We start from the raw sequence: 22,119 nt of genomic DNA on the forward strand, positions 1-22,119 counted from the left end.
GGGGTTAAAGGAACATCTAGTGCCCGGCCTTCTGCCTTAAAACCTATTCTCCTTCTCCTTAAGTGGAACCGGAGGGCTTTACGCAGACACTGGAAGAGGTCAGCCCTCAGTGGCGTTTTGGTAGGGATTCCCAATTCGTCGGTCACGACGTGACGTCGTAGTGACCGACTGAAAGGGAACGTCTCGGTTACGGATGTAACCCTCGTTCCCTGAAGGAGGGAACGGAGACGTCACGTCCCGTCGCCACAGGGCTGCTCCCTGCTGTTTATCGACCGGTCACTTTCTCCCGGCTTTCTCAGCGAAAAGAAGCTAATTTCCCTATTTGCACCTGCTGCTTATAAAGGCACCTGGCGGGGCGGCGCCAGCATTATGCAAATATCTCAATGCCAAGTTCATTGGCGTTTTAGTAGTATACGAAGCAGATTGGTCTCTCTAAGCGAGTTCCCAATTCGTCGGTCACGACGTGACGTCTCCGTTCCCTCCTTCAGGGAACGAGGGTTACATCCGTAACCGAGACGTTCCCTTCCTTCAGGGAAAGAGGGTTACATCCGTAACCAAGACGTTCACTTTAAAATGAAAATTCTGTCATCATTTAATCATCCGCATGTTTATCTAAACCTGTATGAATTTCTTTTTTCTGATGGTATGGTAAACATATGATGGTAAACATACAGCAGATAGTGACCATTGACTTCCATAGTATGGTAAACAGTGCTTGGCAGTAGCTTAACTACAAGTAGCGAAGTACATTTTTCAGTGGCTTGGTGGTAGCTTAGCTGCTTTCTAAATCAAATAGCTTTTCAGTAGCTAAGCTCTTTTTTTGACCAAGTAGTTGTCACGGTAGGAAATCCATTGTTTGGATTATTGTCTCCCGTGTTCGTGTTTTGGATCATTGTTTCGTGTTGTCGTCTCCGTGTGAATGTTCCGGTCTGTTCCTGGTTTCATCCATTGACCGTCATCACATTCACCACCGACTTCACCATCCAGCACTTCTCACGCCACCGTAGACCATCGATCATCATTGCCAACATTCTGGACTCAGTTATCATTTCAGTGTTTCATTGTATTTACCATCATCTTTAATAAACCATTTCTGATTGCCTGCACTTGCTTCCTCCTCTCTTAAGAGTCGTTACAGTAGGATCTGACCATCATGGAAGCAGCAGGCGATCGCTCCCCATCTCATCTTGAGGAATTTCTGCAGGGAGCCGTTGGTCGTATGGATCGCCAAGACAAAGCGATAGATGAGATGGGTAGAGCTTTCCAAGCAATGGTGACGAAGGTGTCTGAGCTCGCCCTCCAGGCTCAACAACAACAACCACCGCCACCCGCTGCGCCTCCCACGCCACCCGCACCACCGATCGTCCCCGGGGGGACTTCCCAGTCCGAACCACGCCTCCCCATCCCTGAGAAGTATGCGGGTGAGCCTAAGTTTTGTCGATCATTTTTGTCTCATTGTTCTCTGCACTTCGCCCTGCAGCCCCGCAAGTTTACCACCGAGGAGATGAAAGTGGCATTCGTCTTGTCACTACTGACGGGGAAGGCTGCCCTCTGGGGGACGGTGGTGTGGGAGAACCAAGACAGCTGCTGTGCTTCGTTCCACGACCTTTCGGAGGAGATGAGACGGGTCTTCGACCGCTCCGTCGCCGGGAGGGAGGCGGCTAGAATTCTCATGGACCTTCGTCAGGAAGACAGGTCCGTATCTGACTACTCGATCGAGTTCCGCACCCTGGCGGTGGAGTGTAAGTGGAACGAAGAGGCGCAGTGGGATCACTTCCTGCATGGGTTGGCTGACCGCATTCAACAGGAGATCCGCGCCGTTGAGCTCCCCACTTCTCTCAATGGTCTTATTGACCTCGCCATCAGAGTAGACAACCGACTCGACCAAGCCGCCAGATGGAGGGGGAGAGCAGTTCTCGCGACCAGACCGGAGGCTCAGCGTCAGCGCGCAGAGGTTGCGGTCAGCCCACCTGGAGATCTTGAACCCATGCAGGTGGGGCGTGCTCGGCTCTTCCAGGAGGATAGGATCAGGCGGAGATCCCTGGGACTGTGTTTATACTGTGGCAGCCAAGAACATCACATCCAGCGCTGTCCAGTAAAAGACCAAGCCCGATAGTTAAACTGAGGCTACTATCGGGTGGGATCTCTGCCAGGAAGACCTCATCTACATCGACACTCCTTCCGGTGAGACTACGGTGGTCCACCCACTCACTTGATCATCACGCTTTGTTGGATTCTGGGGCCGAGGGGTGCTTCATGGACTTCAAGTTTGCTAGTAAGCTCAACATTCCTCTCACCTCCCTCAATCACCCCATTGCACCTTTCGCTCTTAACGGACACAGACTGCAAGTCATCACACAGACCACCATACCTGTTTCCCTTGTCACATCTGGTAACCATACGGAGGAGATCTCATTTTTCATCACGGACTCACCTCAAACCCCCATTGTTCTCGGTCACACTTGGCTCCATAAACACAACCCCAGGATCGATTGGCGTCTCGGATCTGTGGTTAGTTGGAGCGAGGAGTGTCATTTGTCTTGTCTCTTGTCTGCTGTTGTTAATGTTTCTGAGTCTGTGTTTCAGGGGGAAGCAGTGGATTTGGCTAACGTGCCCGCGGAGTACCACGACCTGAAGGAGGTGTTCAGTAAGTCTCGGGCTGATTCTCTTCCTCCTCATCGTCCCTATGACTGTGCGATAGAGTTATTGCCAGGTACCTCTCCGCCTAAAGGCAGGTTATATTCCTTTTCTATTCCAGAGACAGCGGCCATGGAGAAATATATATCCAGTTCTCTAGCAACGGGGTTCATCCGCCCTTCCTCTTCTTCAGCGGGGTTCTTTTTTGTGGGAAAGAAGGACGGATCTCTGCGACCTGGTATTGACTACCGAGGACTGAACAACATAACGGTAAAGAATACTTATCCTTTGCCGCTTCTGTCTTCAGCCTTCGAGAGGTTGCAGGGAGCGTCCGTTTTCACAAAATTAGACTTGCGTAACGTTTATCATTTGGTCCGCATCAGGGAGGGGGACGAGTGGAAGACTGCCTTTAACACCCCTCGTGGCCATTTTGAGTACTGCGTGATGCCTTTCGGGCTCACGAACTCGCCAGCGGTCTTCCAAGCACTTTGTTAATGACGTGTTGCGAGACATGGTCGATCTATTCATATATGTTTACCTGGATGACATATTGATTTTTTCTTCGTCTCTCCAGGAACACGTGCAACACATACGACGAGTGCTTCTGCGGTTGCTAGAGAATGGATTGTTTGTCAAGGCGGAGAAATGCGTTTTTCATGCACAGTCTGTTTCTTTTCTAGGACACATCATTTCGACTGAGGGTGTTCGCATGGATCCTGAGAAAGTTAAGGCTGTGGTAGATTGGCCATCCCCAGAGTCTCGCAAGGCCCTGCAGAGATTTCTGGGGTTCGCCAATTTTTACTGGCGTTTCATTCACAATTTCAGCCAACTAGCCGCGCCTCTGACCGCTTTGACCTCCCCTAGTTTGACGTTCAGGTGGTCAGACGCAGCCGAGGCTGCGTTTGCCAAACTGAAAAGCTGCTTTGTTTCAGCTCCCATTCTCGTCACCCCTGATCGCTCACGTCAATTCATAGTGGAGGTCGACGCGTCAGAGGTGGGGGTAGGAGCAGTGTTGCCCCAGCGTACATCCTCAGATGGAAAGGTGCATCCGTGCGCATATTATTCTCATCGTTTATCTCCTGCGGAAGTTAATTATGACATTGGCAATGGAGAGTTGTTGGCAGTCAAACTTGCACTGGAGGAATGGCGTCACTGGCTTGAAGGGTCGGGTGTACCCTTCATTGTATGGACGGACCATAAGAATCTTGAATACATTAGAACCGCCAAAAGACTTAACTCCAGGCAGGCTCGGTGGGCATTGTTTTTCGGTTGTTTCGATTTTACACTTTCTTACCGGCCGGGTTCCAAAAACATCAAACCCGATGCTTTATCCCGTCTTTTTGAGCGTTCCAATCGTACTGCCACTCCCGAGCCCATTTTACCGGAGACCATCATTATCTCCGTGCTCAGATGGGAGGTTGAATCGAAGGTTTTAACTGCCTTAGAAGGGGGTAACGCCCCCGGCTCGTTGCCCACCGAACCGATTGTTTGTGCCGGAAGGGTTACGGTCAGACGTCCTCCGGTGGAGTCATTGTTCCAGTGTTGCTTGTCACCCAGGGGTTAGTAGAACTAGGTTTCTAGTCAAGCAAAGATTTTGGTGGCCTGGTATGGCTCGTGACATCCACGACTTCGTCTTGGCTTGTTCGGTTTGTGCTATTGGTAAGACTTCCAATCGACCTCCAGATGGGTTACTCTTACCGCTGTCTGTCCCTTCGAGACCCTGGTCCCACATTTCGCTAGATTTCATTACCGCCCTCCCACCCTCTAAGGGTAATACGGTGATTTTAACCGTAGTGGACCGGTTCTCGAAGGCGACTCATTTCATTCCCTTGCCCAAATTACCATCAGCCAAGGAAACAGCGGTAGCTGTCATTGACCACGTCTTCCGTATACATGGCCTCCCGACAGACGTGGTCTCTGACAGGGGTCCCCAATTTGTGTCCAAATTCTGGCGAGAGTTCTGTAAATTGTTAGGAGCGACTGTTAGTCTTTCATCCGGGTTCCATCCCCAGAGCAATGGTCAAACTGAACGAGCCAATCAGGATGTCGAGAGGGCTTTGCGATGTTTGGCTTCCAAGAATCCTTCGTCCTGGTGTCAGCAACTCTCAATTGTGGAGTACGCACTCAATTCTCTGCCAGTGTCATCTACGGGCATGTCTCCATTTAAGTGTAGTTTAGGATACCAACCACCTAATTTTGTCAGTACAGAATCCGAGGTGTCGGTCCCCTCCGCACACGCACTAGTCCAGATGCGTTCCGATGCGTTCCGTTTCGAATAAGCTTGCTCCCAAATTTATTGGCCCGTTTTCTGTTACCAAAATTATTAATCCGGTAACAGTGCATCTTAGCCTTCCACCGGCGTACAGGAGGGTTCATCCCGTGTTCCATGTGTCCAAAATTAAACCAGTGATTTTTTCCCGTCCTAACCCGCCTGCCCCAGTTCCCCCCCCCGCCTCGTATCGTTAATGGGGAGACCAAATATTCTGTTAACCGTATTCTGGACTCTAGACGAAGGGGATGCGGATTTCAGTACTTGGTGGATTGGGAAGGTTACGGTCCGGAGGAGAGAAGGTGGGTTCCTGCTCGGGACATACTGGATCACCGCCTTATAGATGATTACAATCTACAGGTAAAGCAGGCTGGGAACGTCAGGTGACGTCCTAGGGGAGGGGGTACTGTCACGGTAGGAAATCCATTGTTTCCTCCGTGTCATGTTTTGTGTTTGTACTCACGTAGTCTCCATGTGCTCGTTTAGTTGATTGTTGTCACCTGTGTGTTGATTGTCTCGCTCCAGCTGATCCTCATCTCCACTCAGCTACAAATACTCACCCATCTCTCTGTCTGTCGTCAGATCCTCATTTCATGTTTGCTGCAGTCACCAGTTGGATTATTGTCTCCCGTGTTCGTGTTTTGGATCAGTGTTTCGTGTTGTCGTCTCCGTGTGAATGTTCCGGTCTGTTCCTGGTTTCATCCATTGACCGTCATCACATTCACCACCGACTTCACCATCCAGCACTTCTCACGCCACCGTAGACCATCGATCACCATTGCCAACATTCTGGACTCAGTTATCATTTCAGTGTTTCATTGTATTTACCATCATCTTTAATAAACCATTTCTGATTGCCTGCACTTGCTTCCTCCTCTCTTACGAGTCGTTACAGTAGTGAGGTAGCTTCCACACAAGCTACAATTTTCCAAACATTTCTGAAGTCGTCCTGAATTTGAGAATAAGCGCGTCATTTGAATCGACACAGGACGTCGTTTGTTTTCCGTATTTTCAAGTTGTGCAGCCTTCATTCATACAAAACATTACCACTCGCATTCTGTGAAGACTCATGCTCTACCTCTGACTGGGTTATGTCATCAAGCCAAGCTAATATAAAAACATGTAATAAATATTACAATTGAAACTATTAATAGAATGTGCTTTGGCGGGCACCTCACAGACTCTGCTGCCCCACGTTGGAGACCCTTGTGTTAAGATATGTCAGGGCCAGGTGTTTTTGAATAAAGGCAGCTCAAACATGCATTTTATTCTGGGAGTGGTCCAAACAGCCCCAAAATGTGAAGTACTTAGGCCTACATTATGCTTGTATTGCCTATAATTACCAAAATTATAAATTGAAACTGAATAAATAATTACATAATAAAACTGGTTAAAAATAATAAAGTAGCTTGGATGTAGCAAGCTACCATCGATGTAGCTTAGCTTGCTACATTTCCCAGGGGGGTAGCTTCAGTGTAGTGAAGCTTCATTTAATGCGAAGTAACTGGTAGCTTAGCTCACTACATTTTCCAAGTAGCTTGCCCAGCACTGATGGTAAATAAAATATTTTGAAAGTATTGTGATAAATGATGAAGAAAATATTTTGATAAATGATGGTAAGCACACAGTTGACGGTACCCATTAAATTCCATCATATTTTTTTTTTTCTTCTGTGGAAGTAAATGGTCTCTATCTGCTGTGTGTTTACCATCATTTCCCAAAATTTCTTCTTTTGAGTAATTTAATTTTTATGAAAAAAAAATGTTTACTTAATCAAAGAGCCACTCAGGAAGATTTTAGCTGTTGCTGTTTATTTTGCTTTATTAGATTCATCGTTCATTTTGGCATTCAATATATATCATTCAACTATAGAAAGGATAAAGCAGGAAAAAGAAATACAGTTCCCAAAATTCCCTTAGCACCCTATTAAATTCAAACTACATACAAAAAGCTGTATAGTGGAATTTTTCACCAAAGTAATGTTTGTAAATTATGCACTACAATCGCTTACATTAATTTAATAGCTTTCTTATTCAACAGATAATGTTTAAATCAACAGTAATCAAGGCAAAAACTGAAAGACATTTTATGCGAGAAGTATTCTAATCTATGCACTTTGTTGGTGTGCATTCACAGCTCTCAGTGTAGCCGTAGCTGTACGTGATCTCGCTGTTATCGGGACACTTCAGCTTCACTTGTTTAGTGCTGATTTTACTCTCTCGGCAACAAGAGCAGCTGTGCATCATTTTGTTAGCCTCAATTGAATACCTGTGTGGGTTTAGAAATAAATGACAGTCAAATGTCTGTAAACAGATGTCATCTTATTTAGTGGTCTAACAGGAATAATCCCATAACTACATCAGCTATTTACATGTCAGTGTGTTAGGGACTACATATTTGTGATATGAGTGTCAACACTAAGAGGTTTATTGAAAAACTCATAAAACTTGTTGTTTGTTATCAAACAGGTGCGTGTATGCTCTCACATTGACTGGGTGTCACAGTGACCACTGCAGGAAGTCACTTCTATAGGCCCAATGGAGGTGCAGCCATTAACAAGGATTTGGGTCGTATTCCTCACTCGAACACAGTTACTGTGCTCACCTGACAAGCAAGAAACATGTAAGCTTGTGTCATGAACGAAACATCTCATGCATTGTGTTTTATGAAGTGCATGAAATCATTTTCTCATTACAAATTAATATAGTTAGATAATATAGTTATTTATTGTCTTACATGTCTTGCAGCATCCATCTGCATCTGATGTCTCGCTTCCCTGCAAGGACACAAATAGAAGTTTGTTCAGATGTCAGCATGACATGTTTATACCCAGATGAATTGCCATTTCTGTACAGCCAGCAACACTAATGGCATCTGATACACTACCACCCAATTACTGTAAATAATTGCAGATAGCCCCACCCCGTGTTTACAGTATGTCAATGGTAAAGCCAGCAATGTTTTGAACGCCCAAAAAGTGCTTTAAGTGTTTACACTAATTTGGAAAAGTAAACATTGAAATGTTTTGTTTAAAGATGCTACGTGTTAAACTGGTGTTAATGTAAAGTATTTTGATATTTAAAAAGTTATACACTTCCCATTTAAAGGGAACTACTGTAACTTTGAAGGTTTATTTATAACATTTTGCCTTCTACTAATAAAATTCATACATTTTGTGCCTGTTATTTCGCCTCATAGGAGCCAGTTGCTCCTTAGTGGATTTTTTTTTGTATGGAGCCCTGCCTTGGTCAGTCAATATTAAAGGGTACCTATTATGCAAAATCCACTTTTACAATGTGTTTGGACATAAATGTGTGTGGTCTTTGTATTAACACAACAACCCTACTATGAAAAATATAACACAACAATAAACAGTCCACATTAAACCAAAGTATTCTTTTGTTAAGGTGATGTCACACTGAAAGCCCCACCCTTAGCCACTGCATTACCATAGTTTCCATCCTCAGCAAGTTGTTTGCTGTCCACCATACCAAAAGTGAGATAGTATTGTCTAAGTCTGTATTCACAGGAATCAGGTCTATTTTCAACCAAAAGCGCTCGCTGTTTCTTTTGTTAAAGAAGTGAGGAGCAGTAGCTTATTTGCATGTAAAGGTACAGACACAAAAACAGCACAATTTGGCTTCCACCAAAACAGAGGCATTTTAGACATCCTATAATAAATGATCTGTGGGGTATTTTAAGCAGAAACTTTACAGACACATATTGGGCACATCAAAGACTTTTATTACATCTTATAAAATAGGCATAATATGTGCCCTTTAAATTTATCAAGGTTATATTTATAGTTGTGTTTTTTAAATCCCTAAAAAAATACTTCAGCTAGGTTTTTTGTCATGCAGGCAGGGTCACATGTCTTGTAAGTTACAGATATTTACTCACAGGGACACATTCATTTGAATTGTATTCAGGGCAGGTTTTCACGGCCTTCACCGGCACAAACGTGTCATTAATCCGCTGACAGGAAATGCTCTCACATTTCTGTGTGAGCACTTCTCCAACCTAAATTGTAAGAATACACAGAATACTTGAGTATTGACAAACACAAAAGACTTTGTATGGTCAACTCAATGAGTAAAGAAATGTGTACCTGGATAATTAGTTTGGTGTTGTTTGGTGCATCGTATATGCAAGCTTTTTGCTTACATAATGCACAACACTGTCCTTCCACTTTCACCTCTTCAAAGCCCTTGAATTGCAAATACATTTTAAAACACAGCACTAGAAATCTACATATTTATGTATATTAGAAGTTGATATTATAGAGTGATTTTAATATATTTATCGCACATATAAATTGTAATTATTACCTCAGCACAAGGTGTGCAGGTTAGATCGACACAAGTAACCGTATGTAACTTTGTATTTGGATCTTTATCCATTCCACAGTTACATTGCTTGCAGGGATCTGTTGGGATGTTAACCCCAGGCTAGAGAAAAGGAAAGTAAAAGTCTGAAACTTACACCTGAAGAATCTCATTAAATAAATCCAGCTGTTTACTTACCAGGTACTCAGTGTTGTTATACACACAAACATCTTTAGGCACTGATAGAAAAATAAATTTAGAAGTTATTTAATAATACAATAATACATGCAAAATATGTTCTCTAAATATTATTCATTGTAAAACAGGAATCTGAGACTTACCACAGGGTGGACAGCAGCTGTCCTTTGTTTTATTTGCTGCCAGCTCATATCCAATATCACATCTCTTCTCAAAACACTTCTGAGTATCACAAACTGTATACGAAGAGTGGATAGGGAATCATTTCAAATTATGTTTGAAAGTTTGCATTTAATAATTATTTAGATGTATATGAATAAATAAGCTTTCTATTGATGTATGGTTTGTAGGGAAGGATGATAATTGGCTGAGATTTGGCCTTTAAAATTGTCATAGTTAGCAACACATATTACTACAGTACTAATGATAAATACATTATTGAGATATTAATGGTTAGAAATTTACAAAATATCTTCATGGACCATAATCTTTACTTAATATCCTAAAGATAATTTGATAATTTTGATACTTAATAACAATAATTTGTAATTTTGACGCACATTGAAAAATATATTTGAATTTACTGTTTATTTCAACTTTCTTAACTAGTGAGTTGCTATAAATTATTAAATTAATTAAAAAGAAAATTTACAGTGCACTGTAAAAAGTGAAAGTTGGATTTCCTTAAAAATTACTTCAATTGGTAACCCTAACATATTTAAGTTTAATCAATTTAAAGGAACAGTATGTAGGATTGTGGTCAAAACTGGTATTGCAGCCACAATACTTATGGCTAAAACTGGTACTGCAATCAAACCACTGGTGGCCAATACACAAAATGACAACATAAACATCAGCTGAGGGCTGCAACTCCACTTTTTAAATGACAATAACTGCTTAATGTCTAGTGACATATCAGGGCAATTTTATGATTAATTGATATACATTTTTTTACATACTGTTCCTTTAAAATTTCTTACTTTAAGTTAAAAAATAAATGAAAAAAAAACACCCTAAAAAAATTCCTTAATTGGTAACATCTCACTTACTGAGGGAATTTAAGTTGAAACTTTTTTTTTCAGATGTTACCAATTGAAGTAATTTTGGGTAAACTTTGACTTTTTACAGTGTATATTCAGGTTTGTTTTATATAATGGGTTCACATCCAGATGACCTAAAATTGTATAGTGGATTGCAATTTTGTTAAAGAGCAGATTTAGGTCCAGTCCAAGCGTACAATCCAGATATAAAATCATTATGGGTGTAATTTATTCTTGGTGAAATGGCCCCTTTTTTTAAGAATGAAATTAATTTCACTACATTATGGAAGAAGTTTTTTAACTGTAACTCACCGCAGGTTGGGCAGCAGTTTTCAGTAACTGATTTGTACCCATTAGGACAGGTTATATTTGGACACTTCATAGGTTCTGACACAATACCAAAGCTCTCATTGGAGCATGTATATGTGTTACAGCTTGAATTCCATGTATCTCCGGGCTACAAGAAAATAAACTTGATTGTTATTTGTTGTGAGTTCTTTATGCTTGTATGAATAATGGAAATTGTGTTTGTTTAAATGTGAATAATTAAATGTATTTGCTTTAGACAGCAATATGTCTTAGAGTTAGTTTATGGTTGTATTAAAGTAAAAACTGTTTTCAGTACAAGTTATTAAGGCTACGCTACTTTCTTGCTTTTTCACTGGTTGCTAGACTACATACCTTTCTAGATATCCCATCAGAGTCAATGCAATCTGCAGATGGAATGAAAATCAAATAAAATTATATAAAGTTACAAAAATGATACAGTATGTTGCTAAACAATAGGAATTGGGAAAAAATGTAAAATGTTTTACCGCAGTAAGGTGTGCATTCATCTGTCATCGAACTAACCAGATATGTGTTATTAGGACAGAAACAGCCTTCCATGACCTCTGCACGGCAGTCTTTATTATGGCATTCATCCTTTGCGATTTTATCATTGTACCTAGTTGTAAGTGCACAATGGAAACAGAGAAGTGATGAATTTTCAACACTTTACAATTACAATTTCAGCACTTTATTATACATTTAAAGAGTTACTGATGCATTTTAGACTTTTACCATGTACTGCAGGTTTTTTCCACTTTAGGCCCACAAGCCTTGTATACCTTGTTACTGGGGCATTTGTATGCTGTTATGAAAAACAATGACAGTCAAAACATTTAGGGTCACCTCATATACAGTATGGCACTGAATGACAGTGAATACGTTTATCGTACTGTCTTACCACATAGCCCTTGAAGATCTGCAGAATTTCTCCAGTCGATACAGGCAGACTGCTGACCACACAACTTGGCGTAGGCCTCCACGCTCTGACAGCCAATAGACGTATCGTTCTTGTGGCACACATCATATTTGCATGCCTGATAAAAGCCTTCTGGAGGAATTAACTGATGACAGCTTTTGAACAAGCTGCGAACAAAAAACAAAACAGTGACTTTTAATTTTCGACATGCTGATTTTTAGGAAACGATGAAACAAATTCACACTTAATGGTGATGAATCAGTAAAACAGATTCCCCACTAGTGATGACAACTTTCTACTTTTTCTTACTTGCTCTTGATGACATCACATATTTTTGGTTTGCAGTCAGGAGTTGGAGGCTTTGGTTGGGGTGGTGGGGTTGTGCAGTTTGGTTGTACTGCCCACAATCCTGCCATGTACTCACACGATTGGTTAATTGTTCCATTAGGAAGTCTGCAGTCATTTGAGGTATTGTTGTCACAAACACCTAAAATTTTAAAAGAGGTTAAGATTAAACCAAGAATAGGCCTTAGTTAGAACATTAAAGTAGTTTTTACAAACTTACCTTAACTTAACTTAACAATACTGGTGTGCAACAAAACAATGGCACTGATATATGTTAAGATACGTCAGTGCAAGATGTGCTTAAATTATGGCTGGGTCTAGTATACCTTTTGTCCGGGAACCGCCTCAATAAGTATCACAATACCAAATATGCCATAGTTGGCAATACTTTCTGTCCGTCCACCATATTAAAATATAAAAAAAATATTTTTTTGAACTTCTAGACCATTAGAATCTAGTTACTCTTTTGATATTTAAAATATTTTTATGCTTAATAAATGAGTTGTAAGGTGTTGATTGTTTTTATTTTGATTCAGGATTTCAAATTAATTTGAAAATTAATTGGTGATATTTGATTTCTTTATGGAGGTATGCATTTAAATTGGCTTATATACATGACCAGATGGACATAAAACTTGAATCATTATTTGTAAAGGTACTCTCATCTGTACTCACCACACTGTCCCTCTGTATTACCATGAAAGTAGGAGAATGGGAGGTTCACTGAAAAACCCTTGCGAGTAACTTGAACTTCTGCTTTGATTTCAGCAATTTTCAAAATCACAGACATACCGGATGAGGTGATAATGAAGGCTTCGTTTGCGAATGTAAGTTGTTTTTTATCACCATCAACAAACACCTGTAGTAAACGGTTAGGACAGAGGTTCTCAACTGGTGTCACTTCAGGAATGGATATCAATCACTCAACACTGAACCAAAATTGTCATGTGAACTACAGTATTGTTTGTAGCAGTCTTGACACTTACCTCTATCACTTCTGTGTTAGTAATCTTGACAGTATAGGATTTGTAATATACTATTATATACTCAGGGCAAGCCAGATGGTTTTTAACATCACAGTAATAGTTTTTAACATGGATACTGATATTGTATTTTGGTATGATTTCTTGCATCAACACATAGGTACAGTTTCCTTGAAAATCATAGTATTTTCCATCAAAGGTTAAGAAATGAGGGTCACCCCAGCCATAGCATTGACCTGTCAAACAAAGTTACTCAGGTTATAACAGAATTTTTAAAATGAATATTATAATATCATTTCTATAGGTATGATTTAAACTCACATGGGCACTCATATTTGGGGCAGCAGCTGTCATAAAACACAGGATTTAGACCATTTACACATTGAGGTATACTGGATTTCTCACATGGTAGAGGTTGAACCTTAATTTCACCATTAACACAGGTTTTGTTCTTACAATCTTCTATCCATGAATCCCCATGCTGGAAAACATTGGGTAAAAGAGATTATAAAATGGGTTAAAATTTATTGCAGGTGGTTTTGTTGGGTGTACAGCAAGTGATATCCAGATACTTAGTATTGGTAACTGGAGCTTTGGTAATTCACTACTTATTACAAATTACATGGCTCTAAAATATTTTCTAAACATTATGTCATTCTATTACATGATCAAGGCTGTAGGTCAGCTCTAATTTAACACCTACTGATAAAATGTACTGTAAATCGATTTGGATTAAAGCATCTATCAAGTGCATAAATGTAAAATACCTTATGGTTGTTTTCACAGTTTTTGGGAGGTGGTTGAGGCGGGTGCGGGTTACATGGTCCAGTCCATTTTACAGTATCACAAGAGGCGTTGCAATAAGCAAAGAAGCACCAACCCGCTTTGTCTGTTACATTGTAGATCGTAGAGTCTATAATGGGAAGCAAATATAGTAGTAAGTTTTAAAAAAACATTAAAGTATAAATCATGTCAATGTTTAAAGGTATGTTTTTTCTTGTTTGTTTGTTTTTTAATCAAAGAGGTCAATGTTCTATAAAATCATCCTTTAAGTTTCAGAACTAAGAAAATGTATTAGTCCAAAAAGAGCTTTTATTAGTTTTTTTAAAGCTACCAAAACAATTAATGTCAGATAATGTCTCCAAATGATGTCATAGTGCAACGGAAAAAAAACGCCTCTGCAGATGATCAATGCCTATTAATAAAACATCACTGCCTTTTAGTCCCACCCACCAAGAGATGTAAACACAGGATTACTTGAGCAACAAAAAAGATTCCTCAGAACTTTGTTTAATGAAGTTTTAGATCATGTCAGTAAGTTTGCTTTATGTTCACTTCAGATGTTATAAACAAGACACAGCTTGACGCAGAGGTTTCAGAGAGATGGGAAATAAAGAATGATTGAAACCCACAGTAATGTTGCTTACAAGTGTCAGTACTAATAATTTTTAATTCTTGCTTTTTATTTTACAAATCGTTTGATATATACTAAGTATTCAGGGGTGGATTTGTATGCAGGCAAGCCGGAAACTTTGAGACTCACTCTCGCTCTACTTTCAGATGCCGGATAGTTTGTGCAGTGCGACGTGACGTTGAACATACGATGTCAATATAAACCCAGTTACAATACATTACAGTAGCGATGTGATATCTTGCTTTGCCTATACAAATATTGTTTCACCCCTTGTTTTCCAGCTCTCAAAATGTAATACTCTTGCATAAGAAGCTTAACATTTTACAGGCAAATGCCACCAAATGTGCAAAGATTACTGATATGTTACTGATATGTTTGCTGCAGTAGCCACTACTTTGTTGGCAATGCAGAAGTTTGTATAGAGTAAAAGATCGGGCTTATTCTGTTGTCAATGATGTGTGCCAGAGGGGCAAGTAAGAGATACAGCGTTCTTAAATTGGTATGAAGGGAGCCTGTCCTAATGTGTGTGCACTCAGTGGTGGATCCTGAGCCAGGCAATATAGGCAACTGCTTAGGGCGGCAACATCCACACAGCTTTTAGTTACAACTTTTATCAATTTTTGAGCAGTTTCTATGACATAACTTTAATTAAAAATGTTAAGAGCACATTTTTATATTAGCGCAATATTGGTTTAATAATAGTGTTTTTTAGAGTAAAAATTGTGCAAACCCTATTAAATTAAATATAACTTTATTAATTTTAAAACAAATGCAGTTAAAGTATAGCTGAATACCAGGCCAATGTAAAACTTTACATGCACAAATGTACAAGGAATAGTCTTTACTGTGACGAAACCTGTAAAGCTGCTTTGCGACAGTGACTATGAAAAGCGCTATACAAATAAATGTTAACTTCTTACACCCTGAAGCTATTTTGGGGATTTTCGCCTGGATTTGGCCTACCCAATTTCAAAAGCATCCCATACCCACATGCAGAGGTTTACATACAAATGTTTGCTATCATTTTACAGGTAACCCTTTGAAATTACACAAAACACTGTTAAAAGTGTTCAACATGGTTGTATGTGATGTCAGGCCTCTAATAAGCACAAAAATAAATAGGCGCTTTTTGATGTTTTTTTCTAAAGTTTTTATTTGAAAGTATATAACTCTGGCCCTGGGTATCTCAGGTCCCTGCAGACAGTTTTGTTTGATTCCAGCAATTGTCAGCTTACAGAGGAAAAAGGAATTTTTTCTCTATCATAATCTATGCAAAAGTTATTTTACTCCAACTGAAGGGAGGAATAATACCCTTTTTGTATACAATTTCTGCCTAAGAACATTTGAAGTGTCCCCATAACCACATACAGTGGAATAAATGCAATTTCTTTATATCATTTTAAAGAAAACCCTTTGAAGTTACATAAAAAGCTGCTGTTTGTGACAAATATTGTAATTTATGTTGTTTTTCATATGATGAAACACCAAATTTTCTTTTTTATGTTGTAAACACTGTCTTTGATAGTGTATAACTCTGGTTCTGGGTGCTCTAGCAGACTGCAGACAGTTCTGGTTGTTACCAGCAGCAGACAGTAAACACCCAAAAAGAGAATGAACTCTTTAGCATGTCGCATTCAAAAGTTATTCTCATTTTACTAAAGGGTGTGAAAATACATTTTTCATATAAATATTAATTTTTTGTTTTGCACATATAATAAATAGCAAGGGATTATATATGCACACAACCAAAGAAAATGCTGTGAATGGACTCATTGTTTAGAGTAGGACCTAAAATAAAAGATGGTGTATCATTTGTGGCTATATGTGCTATCTGAGGCAGTCCACACTCAAGTTTCACATATGTTTACAAAAGACCATTTTTTACCTTATTATTCATTCAGCGATTGTTGGATATGTGTTGATATTAGAACAAAAATAATGATGTAGCCTTATTCCTGAGAGTGAGAGCTTTCATTTGATATAAGACTTGCCCATGTTTGTCATTTTTGAAAAATATGAAATATGTCAATATTAAATGATATAATAAAATATTGGGGGGGTGATAGTGTAAATTAAGTGTAAATAACTTTCTTACAGTAAAAGATGTGTCAAAGTGATGCATATCTGCAGAAAGTAGAGACTCTAAGCTTTCAAACAGTATCTCATATGTGTTACTGGGGTCCATGAAGGAGCATCAAAGATTAAAAGAATATTTTATATTAAGTCAAAATACGAAATTCTGGACCTGGGACAGGGTCCTCAGGGTTGAAGAGGTTAATTAAATTGAAGATGTTTGTGACAATAATTGAGGCTTTATACACTAAAAAATTCTGGATTGTTTTAAAACCATGCTGGGAAACCATGCTGGGTGAAACAAAGTAATACTTACTTGGTAGGAAAGTTTCATTCAAGTATGTGCAGCTGCAAACTTGATGGTGTGTTATTTGGGGGGTTGTTGAATGTGTACGTATAATTAATGGGGTTGTGGTTGGTGTCTTTGTTGCTGTAGGTGTTGGTGTTTCAGTAGTTGTTGTGGTAGTAGTAGTAGTTGTTGTTGTTGGTGTCTCTGTTGGTGTTGGTGTTACAGTAGTTGTTGTCATAGTAATGGTTGTTATTGTTGGTGTCTCTGTTGTTGTGGTTGTTGGAGTTTCAGAAGTTGTTGTTGTTGGAGTGGTTGTGGATGTTGTTGACTCTGGTGTTGTGGGGGTTGGTGTTTCAGTAGTTGTTGTATGAGTGGTTGTGGATGTTGTTTTCTCTGGTGTTGTGGGTGTTGGTGTTTCAGTTGTTGTTGTTGTAGGAGTGGCTGTGGATTTTGTTTTCTCTGGTGTTATAGGTGTTGGTGTTTCAGAAGTTGTTGTAGGAGTGGCTGTGGATGTTGTTGTTTCTGGTGTTGTGGGGGTTGGCGTTTCAGTAATTGTTGGTGTAGGAGTGGTTGTGGATGTTGTTGTCTCTGGTGTTGTGGGGGTTGGTGTTTCAGTAGTTGTTGTTGTTGTTGTAGGAATGGTAGTGGATGTTGTTGTCTCTGTTGCTGTTGGTGTTACAGTAGTTGTTGTAGGAGTGGTTGTGGATGTTGTTGTCTCTGGTGTTGTGGGGGTTGGTGTTTCAGTAATTGTTGTTGTTGTAGGAGTGGTAGTGGATGTTGTTGTCTCTGTTGCTGTTGGTGTTACAGTAGTTGTTGTAGGAGTGGTTGTGGATGTTGTTGTCTCTGGTGTTGTGGGGGTTGGTGTTTCAGTAGTTGTTGTTGTTGTTGTTGTTGTAGGAGTGGTTGTGGATGTTGTTGTCTCTGGTGTTGTGGGTGTTGGTGTTTCAGTAATTGTTGTTGTTGTAGGAGTGGTAGTGGATGTTGTTGTCTCTGTTGCTGTTGGTGTTACAGTAGTTGTTGTAGGAGTGGTTGTGGATGTTGTTGTCTCTGGTGTTGTGGGGGTTGGTGTTTCAGTAGTTGTTGTTGTTGTTGTTGTAGGAGTGGTTGTGGATGTTGTTGTCTCTGGTGTTGTGGGGGTTGGTGTTTCAGTAGTTGTTGTTGTAGGAGTGGTTGTGGATGTTGTTGTCTCTGTTGGTGTTGGTGTTACAGTAGTTGTTGTAGGAGTGGTTGTGGATGTTGTTGTCTCTGTTGTTGTGGGGGTTGGTGTTTCAGTAGTTGTTGTTGTAGGAGTGGTTGTGGATGTTGTTGTCTCTGTTGGTGTTGGTGTTACAGTAGTTGTTGTAGGAGTGGTTGTGGATGTTGTTGTCTCTGGTGTTGTGGGGGTTGGTGTTTCAGTAGTTGTTGTTGTTGTTGTTGTTGTAGGAGTGGTAGTGGATGTTGTTGTCTCTGTTGCTGTTGGTGTTACAGTAGTTGTTGTAGGAGTGGTTGTGGATGTTGTTGTCTCTGGTGTTGTGGGGGTTGGTGTTTCAGTAGTTGTTGTTGTTGTTGTAGGAGTGGAAGTGGATGTTGTTGTCTCTGTTGCTGTTGGTGTTACAGTAGTTATTGTAGGAGTGGTTGTGGATGTTGTTGTCTCTGGTGTTGTGCAAGAATTACAACATTTTACACGTATTTCATAGTTGTAACAGAGTGGTGGTATGCTATTCAAATTTAAATTTTCTCTATTTGAACATGTCAGTCCAAAGGATGCATTGCAATACACTTTTTGTCCTAAAGATTCCAAGGATTGTTCTGGATAATCTACTGCTCTACATTCAATATCTTCAGGGTTCTGACAGGAAATTTGCTCTGATTTCCACAATTTATCGATGGATTCTGTTTCAAACCCATAAGGTTCTGTACTGCGTGGGTTGCTGTCAATCCAGGGTGACCAGTTACAGATGTTGGGGTAACAGGGTGTTGGTGTTTCAGTAGTTGCTGTTGTAGAAGTCGTAGTCAATGTGGATGTTGTTGTTTCGGTTGTTGTGGGGATTGGTGTTTCAGTAGTTGTTGTTGTAGGAGTGGTTGTGGATGTTGTTGTCTCTGGTCCTGTAGGTGTTGGTGTTACAGTAATTGTTGTAGGAGAGTTTGTGGATGTTGTTGTCTCTTGTGTGGTGGGTGTTGGTGTTTTAGTAGTTGTTGTTGTAGGAGTGGTTGTGGATGTTGTTGTCTCTGGTGTTGTGGGGGTTGGTGTTTCAGTAGTTGTTGTTGTAGGAGTGGTTGTGGATGTTGTTGTCTCTGATGTTGTGGGTGTTGGTGATTCAGTAGTTGTTGTTGTAGGAGTGGTTGTGGATGTTGTTGTCTCTGGTGTTGTGGGTGTTGGTGTTTCAGTAGTTTTTGTTGTAGGAGTGGTTGTGGATATTGTTGTCTCTGTTGGTGTTGGTGTTACAGTAGATGTTGTAGGAGTGGTTGTGGATGTTGTTGTTTCTGGTGTTGTGGGGGTTGGTGTTTCAGTAGTTGTTGTTGTTGTTATTGTTGTAGGAGTGGTAGTGGATGTTGTTGTCTCTGTTGCTGTTGGTGTTACAGTAGTTGTTGTAGGAGTGGTTGTGGATGTTGTTGTCTCTGGTGTTGTGGGTGTTGGTGTTTCAGTAGTTGTTGTTGTTGTTGTAGGAGTGGTAGTGGATGTTGTTGTCTCTGGTGTTGTGGGGGTTGGTGTTTCAGTAGTTGTTGTTGTAGGAGTGGTTGTGGATGTTGTTGTCTCTGTTGCTGTTGGTGTTACAGTAGTTGTTGTAGGAGTGGTTGTGGATGTTGTTGTCTCTGGTGTTGTGGGTGTTGGTGTTTCAATAGTTGTTGTTGTAGGAGTGGTTGTGGATGTTGTTGTCTCTGTTGCTGTTGGTGTTACAGTAGTTATTGTAGGAGTGGTTGTGGATGTTGTTGTCTCTGGTGTTGTGGGTGTTGGTGTTTCAGTATTTGTTGTTGTAGGAGTGGTTGTGGATGTTGTTGTCTCTTGTGTTGTGCAAGAATTACAACATTTTACACGTATTTCATAGTTGTAACAGAGTGGTGGTATGCTATTCAAATTTAAATTTTCTCTATTTGAACATGTCAGTCCAAAGGATGTATTGCAATACACTTTTTGTCCTAAAGATTCCAAGGATTGTTCTGGATAATCTACTGCTCTACATTCAATATCTTCAGGGTTCTGACAGGAAATTTGTTCTGATTTCCACAATTTATCGATGGATTCTGTTTCAAACCCATAAGGTTCTGTACTGCGTGGGTTGCTGTCAATCCAGGGTGACCAGTTACAGATGTTGGGGTAACAGGGTGTTGGTGTTTCAGTAGTTGTTGTTGTAGAAGTCGTAGTCAATGTGGATGTTGTTGTTTCGGTTGTTGTGGGGGTTGGTGTTTCAGTAGTTGTTGTTGTAGGAGTGGTTGTGGATGTTGTTGTCTCTGGTCCTGTAGGTGTTGGTGTTACAGTAGTTGTTGTTGTTGTTGTAGGAGTGGTAGTGGATGTTGTTGTCTCTGGTGTTGTGGGGGTTGGTGTTTCAGTAGTTGTTGTTGTAGGAGTGGTTGTGGATGTTGTTGTCTCTGGTCCTGTAGGTGTTGGTGTTACAGTAGTTGTTGTTGTTGTTGTTGTAGGAGTGGTAGTGGATGTTGTTGTCTCTGGTGTTGTGGGGGTTGGTGTTTCAGTAGTTGTTGTTGTAGGAGTGGTTGTGGATGTTGTTGTCTCTGGTCCTGTAGGTGTTGGTGTTTCAGTAGTTGTTGTTGTTGTTGTAGGAGTGGTAGTGGATGTTGTTGTCTCTGGTGTTGTGGGGGTTGGTGTTTCAGTAGTTGTTGTTGTAGGAGTGGTTGTGGATGTTGTTGTCTCTGGTGTTGTGGGTGTTGGTGTTTCAGTAGTTGTTGTTGTAGGAGAGGTTGTGGATGTTGTTGTCTCTGTTGTTGTGGGTGTTGGTGTTTCAGTAGTTGTTGTTGTAGGAGAGGTTGTGGATGTTGTTGTCTCTGGTGTTGTGGGTGTTGGTGTTTCAATAGTTGTTGTTGTAGGAGTGGTTGTGGATGTTGTTGTCTCTGTTGCTGTTGGTGTTACAGTAGTTATTGTAGGAGTGGTTGTGGATGTTGTTGTCTCTGGTGTTGTGGGTGTTGGTGTTTCAGTATTTGTTGTTGTAGGAGTGGTTGTGGATGTTGTTGTCTCTTGTGTTGTGCAAGAATTACAACATTTTACACGTATTTCATAGTTGTAACAGAGTGGTGGTATGCTATTCAAATTTAAATTTTCTCTATTTGAACATGTCAGTCCAAAGGATGTATTGCAATACACTTTTTGTCCTAAAGATTCCAAGGATTGTTCTGGATAATCTACTGCTCTACATTCAATATCTTCAGGGTTCTGACAGGAAATTTGTTCTGATTTCCACAATTTATCGATGGATTCTGTTTCAAACCCATAAGGTTCTGTACTGCGTGGGTTGCTGTCAATCCAGGGTGACCAGTTACAGATGTTGGGGTAACAGGGTGTTGGTGTTTCAGTAGTTGTTGTTGTAGAAGTCGTAGTCAATGTGGATGTTGTTGTTTCGGTTGTTGTGGGGGTTGGTGTTTCAGTAGTTGTTGTTGTAGGAGTGGTTGTGGATGTTGTTGTCTCTGGTCCTGTAGGTGTTGGTGTTACAGTAGTTGTTGTTGTTGTTGTAGGAGTGGTAGTGGATGTTGTTGTCTCTGGTGTTGTGGGGGTTGGTGTTTCAGTAGTTGTTGTTGTAGAAGTCGTAGTCAATGTGGATGTTGTTGTTTCGGTTGTTGTGGGGGTTGGTGTTTCAGTAGTTGTTGTTGTAGGAGTGGTTGTGGATGTTGTTGTCTCTGGTCCTGTAGGTGTTGGTGTTACAGTAGTTGTTGTTGTTGTTGTAGGAGTGGTAGTGGATGTTGTTGTCTCTGGTGTTGTGGGGGTTGGTGTTTCAGTAGTTGTTGTTGTAGGAGTGGTTGTGGATGTTGTTGTCTCTGGTCCTGTAGGTGTTGGTGTTTCAGTAGTTGTTGTTGTTATTGTAGGAGTGGTAGTGGATGTTGTTGTCTCTGGTGTTGTGGGGGTTGGTGTTTCAGTAGTTGTTGTTGTAGGAGTGGTTGTGGATGTTGTTGTCTCTGGTCCTGTAGGTGTTGGTGTTACAGTAGTTGTTGTTGTTGTTGTAGGAGTGGTAGTGGATGTTGTTGTCTCTGGTGTTGTGGGGGTTGGTGTTTCAGTAGTTGTTGTTGTAGGAGTGGTTGTGGATGTTGTTGTCTCTGGTCCTGTAGGTGTTGGTGTTTCAGTAGTTGTTGTTGTTGTTGTAGGAGTGGTAGTGGAT

The 22,119-nt window shown here is 40.6% G+C and overlaps 1 protein-coding gene across 1 annotated transcript in view; it reads right to left on the reverse strand.

Annotated features, from left to right (window-relative positions):
* Positions 1–6,700: 6,700 nt before the first annotated feature.
* LOC135780829 (uncharacterized) overlaps positions 6,701–22,119 on the reverse strand; it is a 75,134-nt gene continuing 59,715 nt past the window's right edge. Inside the window, exons 31-52 of the mRNA XM_073813404.1 lie at positions 21,005–21,752; positions 19,380–20,602; positions 17,149–19,223; positions 16,847–17,106; positions 13,811–13,956; positions 13,365–13,524; positions 13,047–13,279; positions 12,736–12,919; positions 12,025–12,202; positions 11,698–11,882; positions 11,532–11,601; positions 11,285–11,415; positions 11,151–11,182; positions 10,782–10,926; positions 9,573–9,665; positions 9,430–9,470; positions 9,235–9,354; positions 9,015–9,113; positions 8,807–8,926; positions 7,643–7,682; positions 7,393–7,510; positions 6,701–7,174 (exon numbers count right to left, since the gene is read on the reverse strand). Coding sequence (XP_073669505.1) covers positions 7,009–7,174; positions 7,393–7,510; positions 7,643–7,682; positions 8,807–8,926; positions 9,015–9,113; positions 9,235–9,354; positions 9,430–9,470; positions 9,573–9,665; positions 10,782–10,926; positions 11,151–11,182; positions 11,285–11,415; positions 11,532–11,601; positions 11,698–11,882; positions 12,025–12,202; positions 12,736–12,919; positions 13,047–13,279; positions 13,365–13,524; positions 13,811–13,956; positions 16,847–17,106; positions 17,149–19,223; positions 19,380–20,602; positions 21,005–21,752 — 6,567 coding nt within the window. The 3' untranslated portion in view covers positions 6,701–7,008. The remainder of the gene's footprint in view (positions 7,175–7,392; positions 7,511–7,642; positions 7,683–8,806; positions 8,927–9,014; positions 9,114–9,234; positions 9,355–9,429; positions 9,471–9,572; positions 9,666–10,781; positions 10,927–11,150; positions 11,183–11,284; positions 11,416–11,531; positions 11,602–11,697; positions 11,883–12,024; positions 12,203–12,735; positions 12,920–13,046; positions 13,280–13,364; positions 13,525–13,810; positions 13,957–16,846; positions 17,107–17,148; positions 19,224–19,379; positions 20,603–21,004; positions 21,753–22,119) is intronic.

This window comes from Paramisgurnus dabryanus, chromosome 23 (assembly GCF_030506205.2).
Source record: "Paramisgurnus dabryanus chromosome 23, PD_genome_1.1, whole genome shotgun sequence".
In the NCBI taxonomy this organism is placed as follows: Eukaryota; Metazoa; Chordata; class Actinopteri; order Cypriniformes; family Cobitidae; genus Paramisgurnus; species Paramisgurnus dabryanus.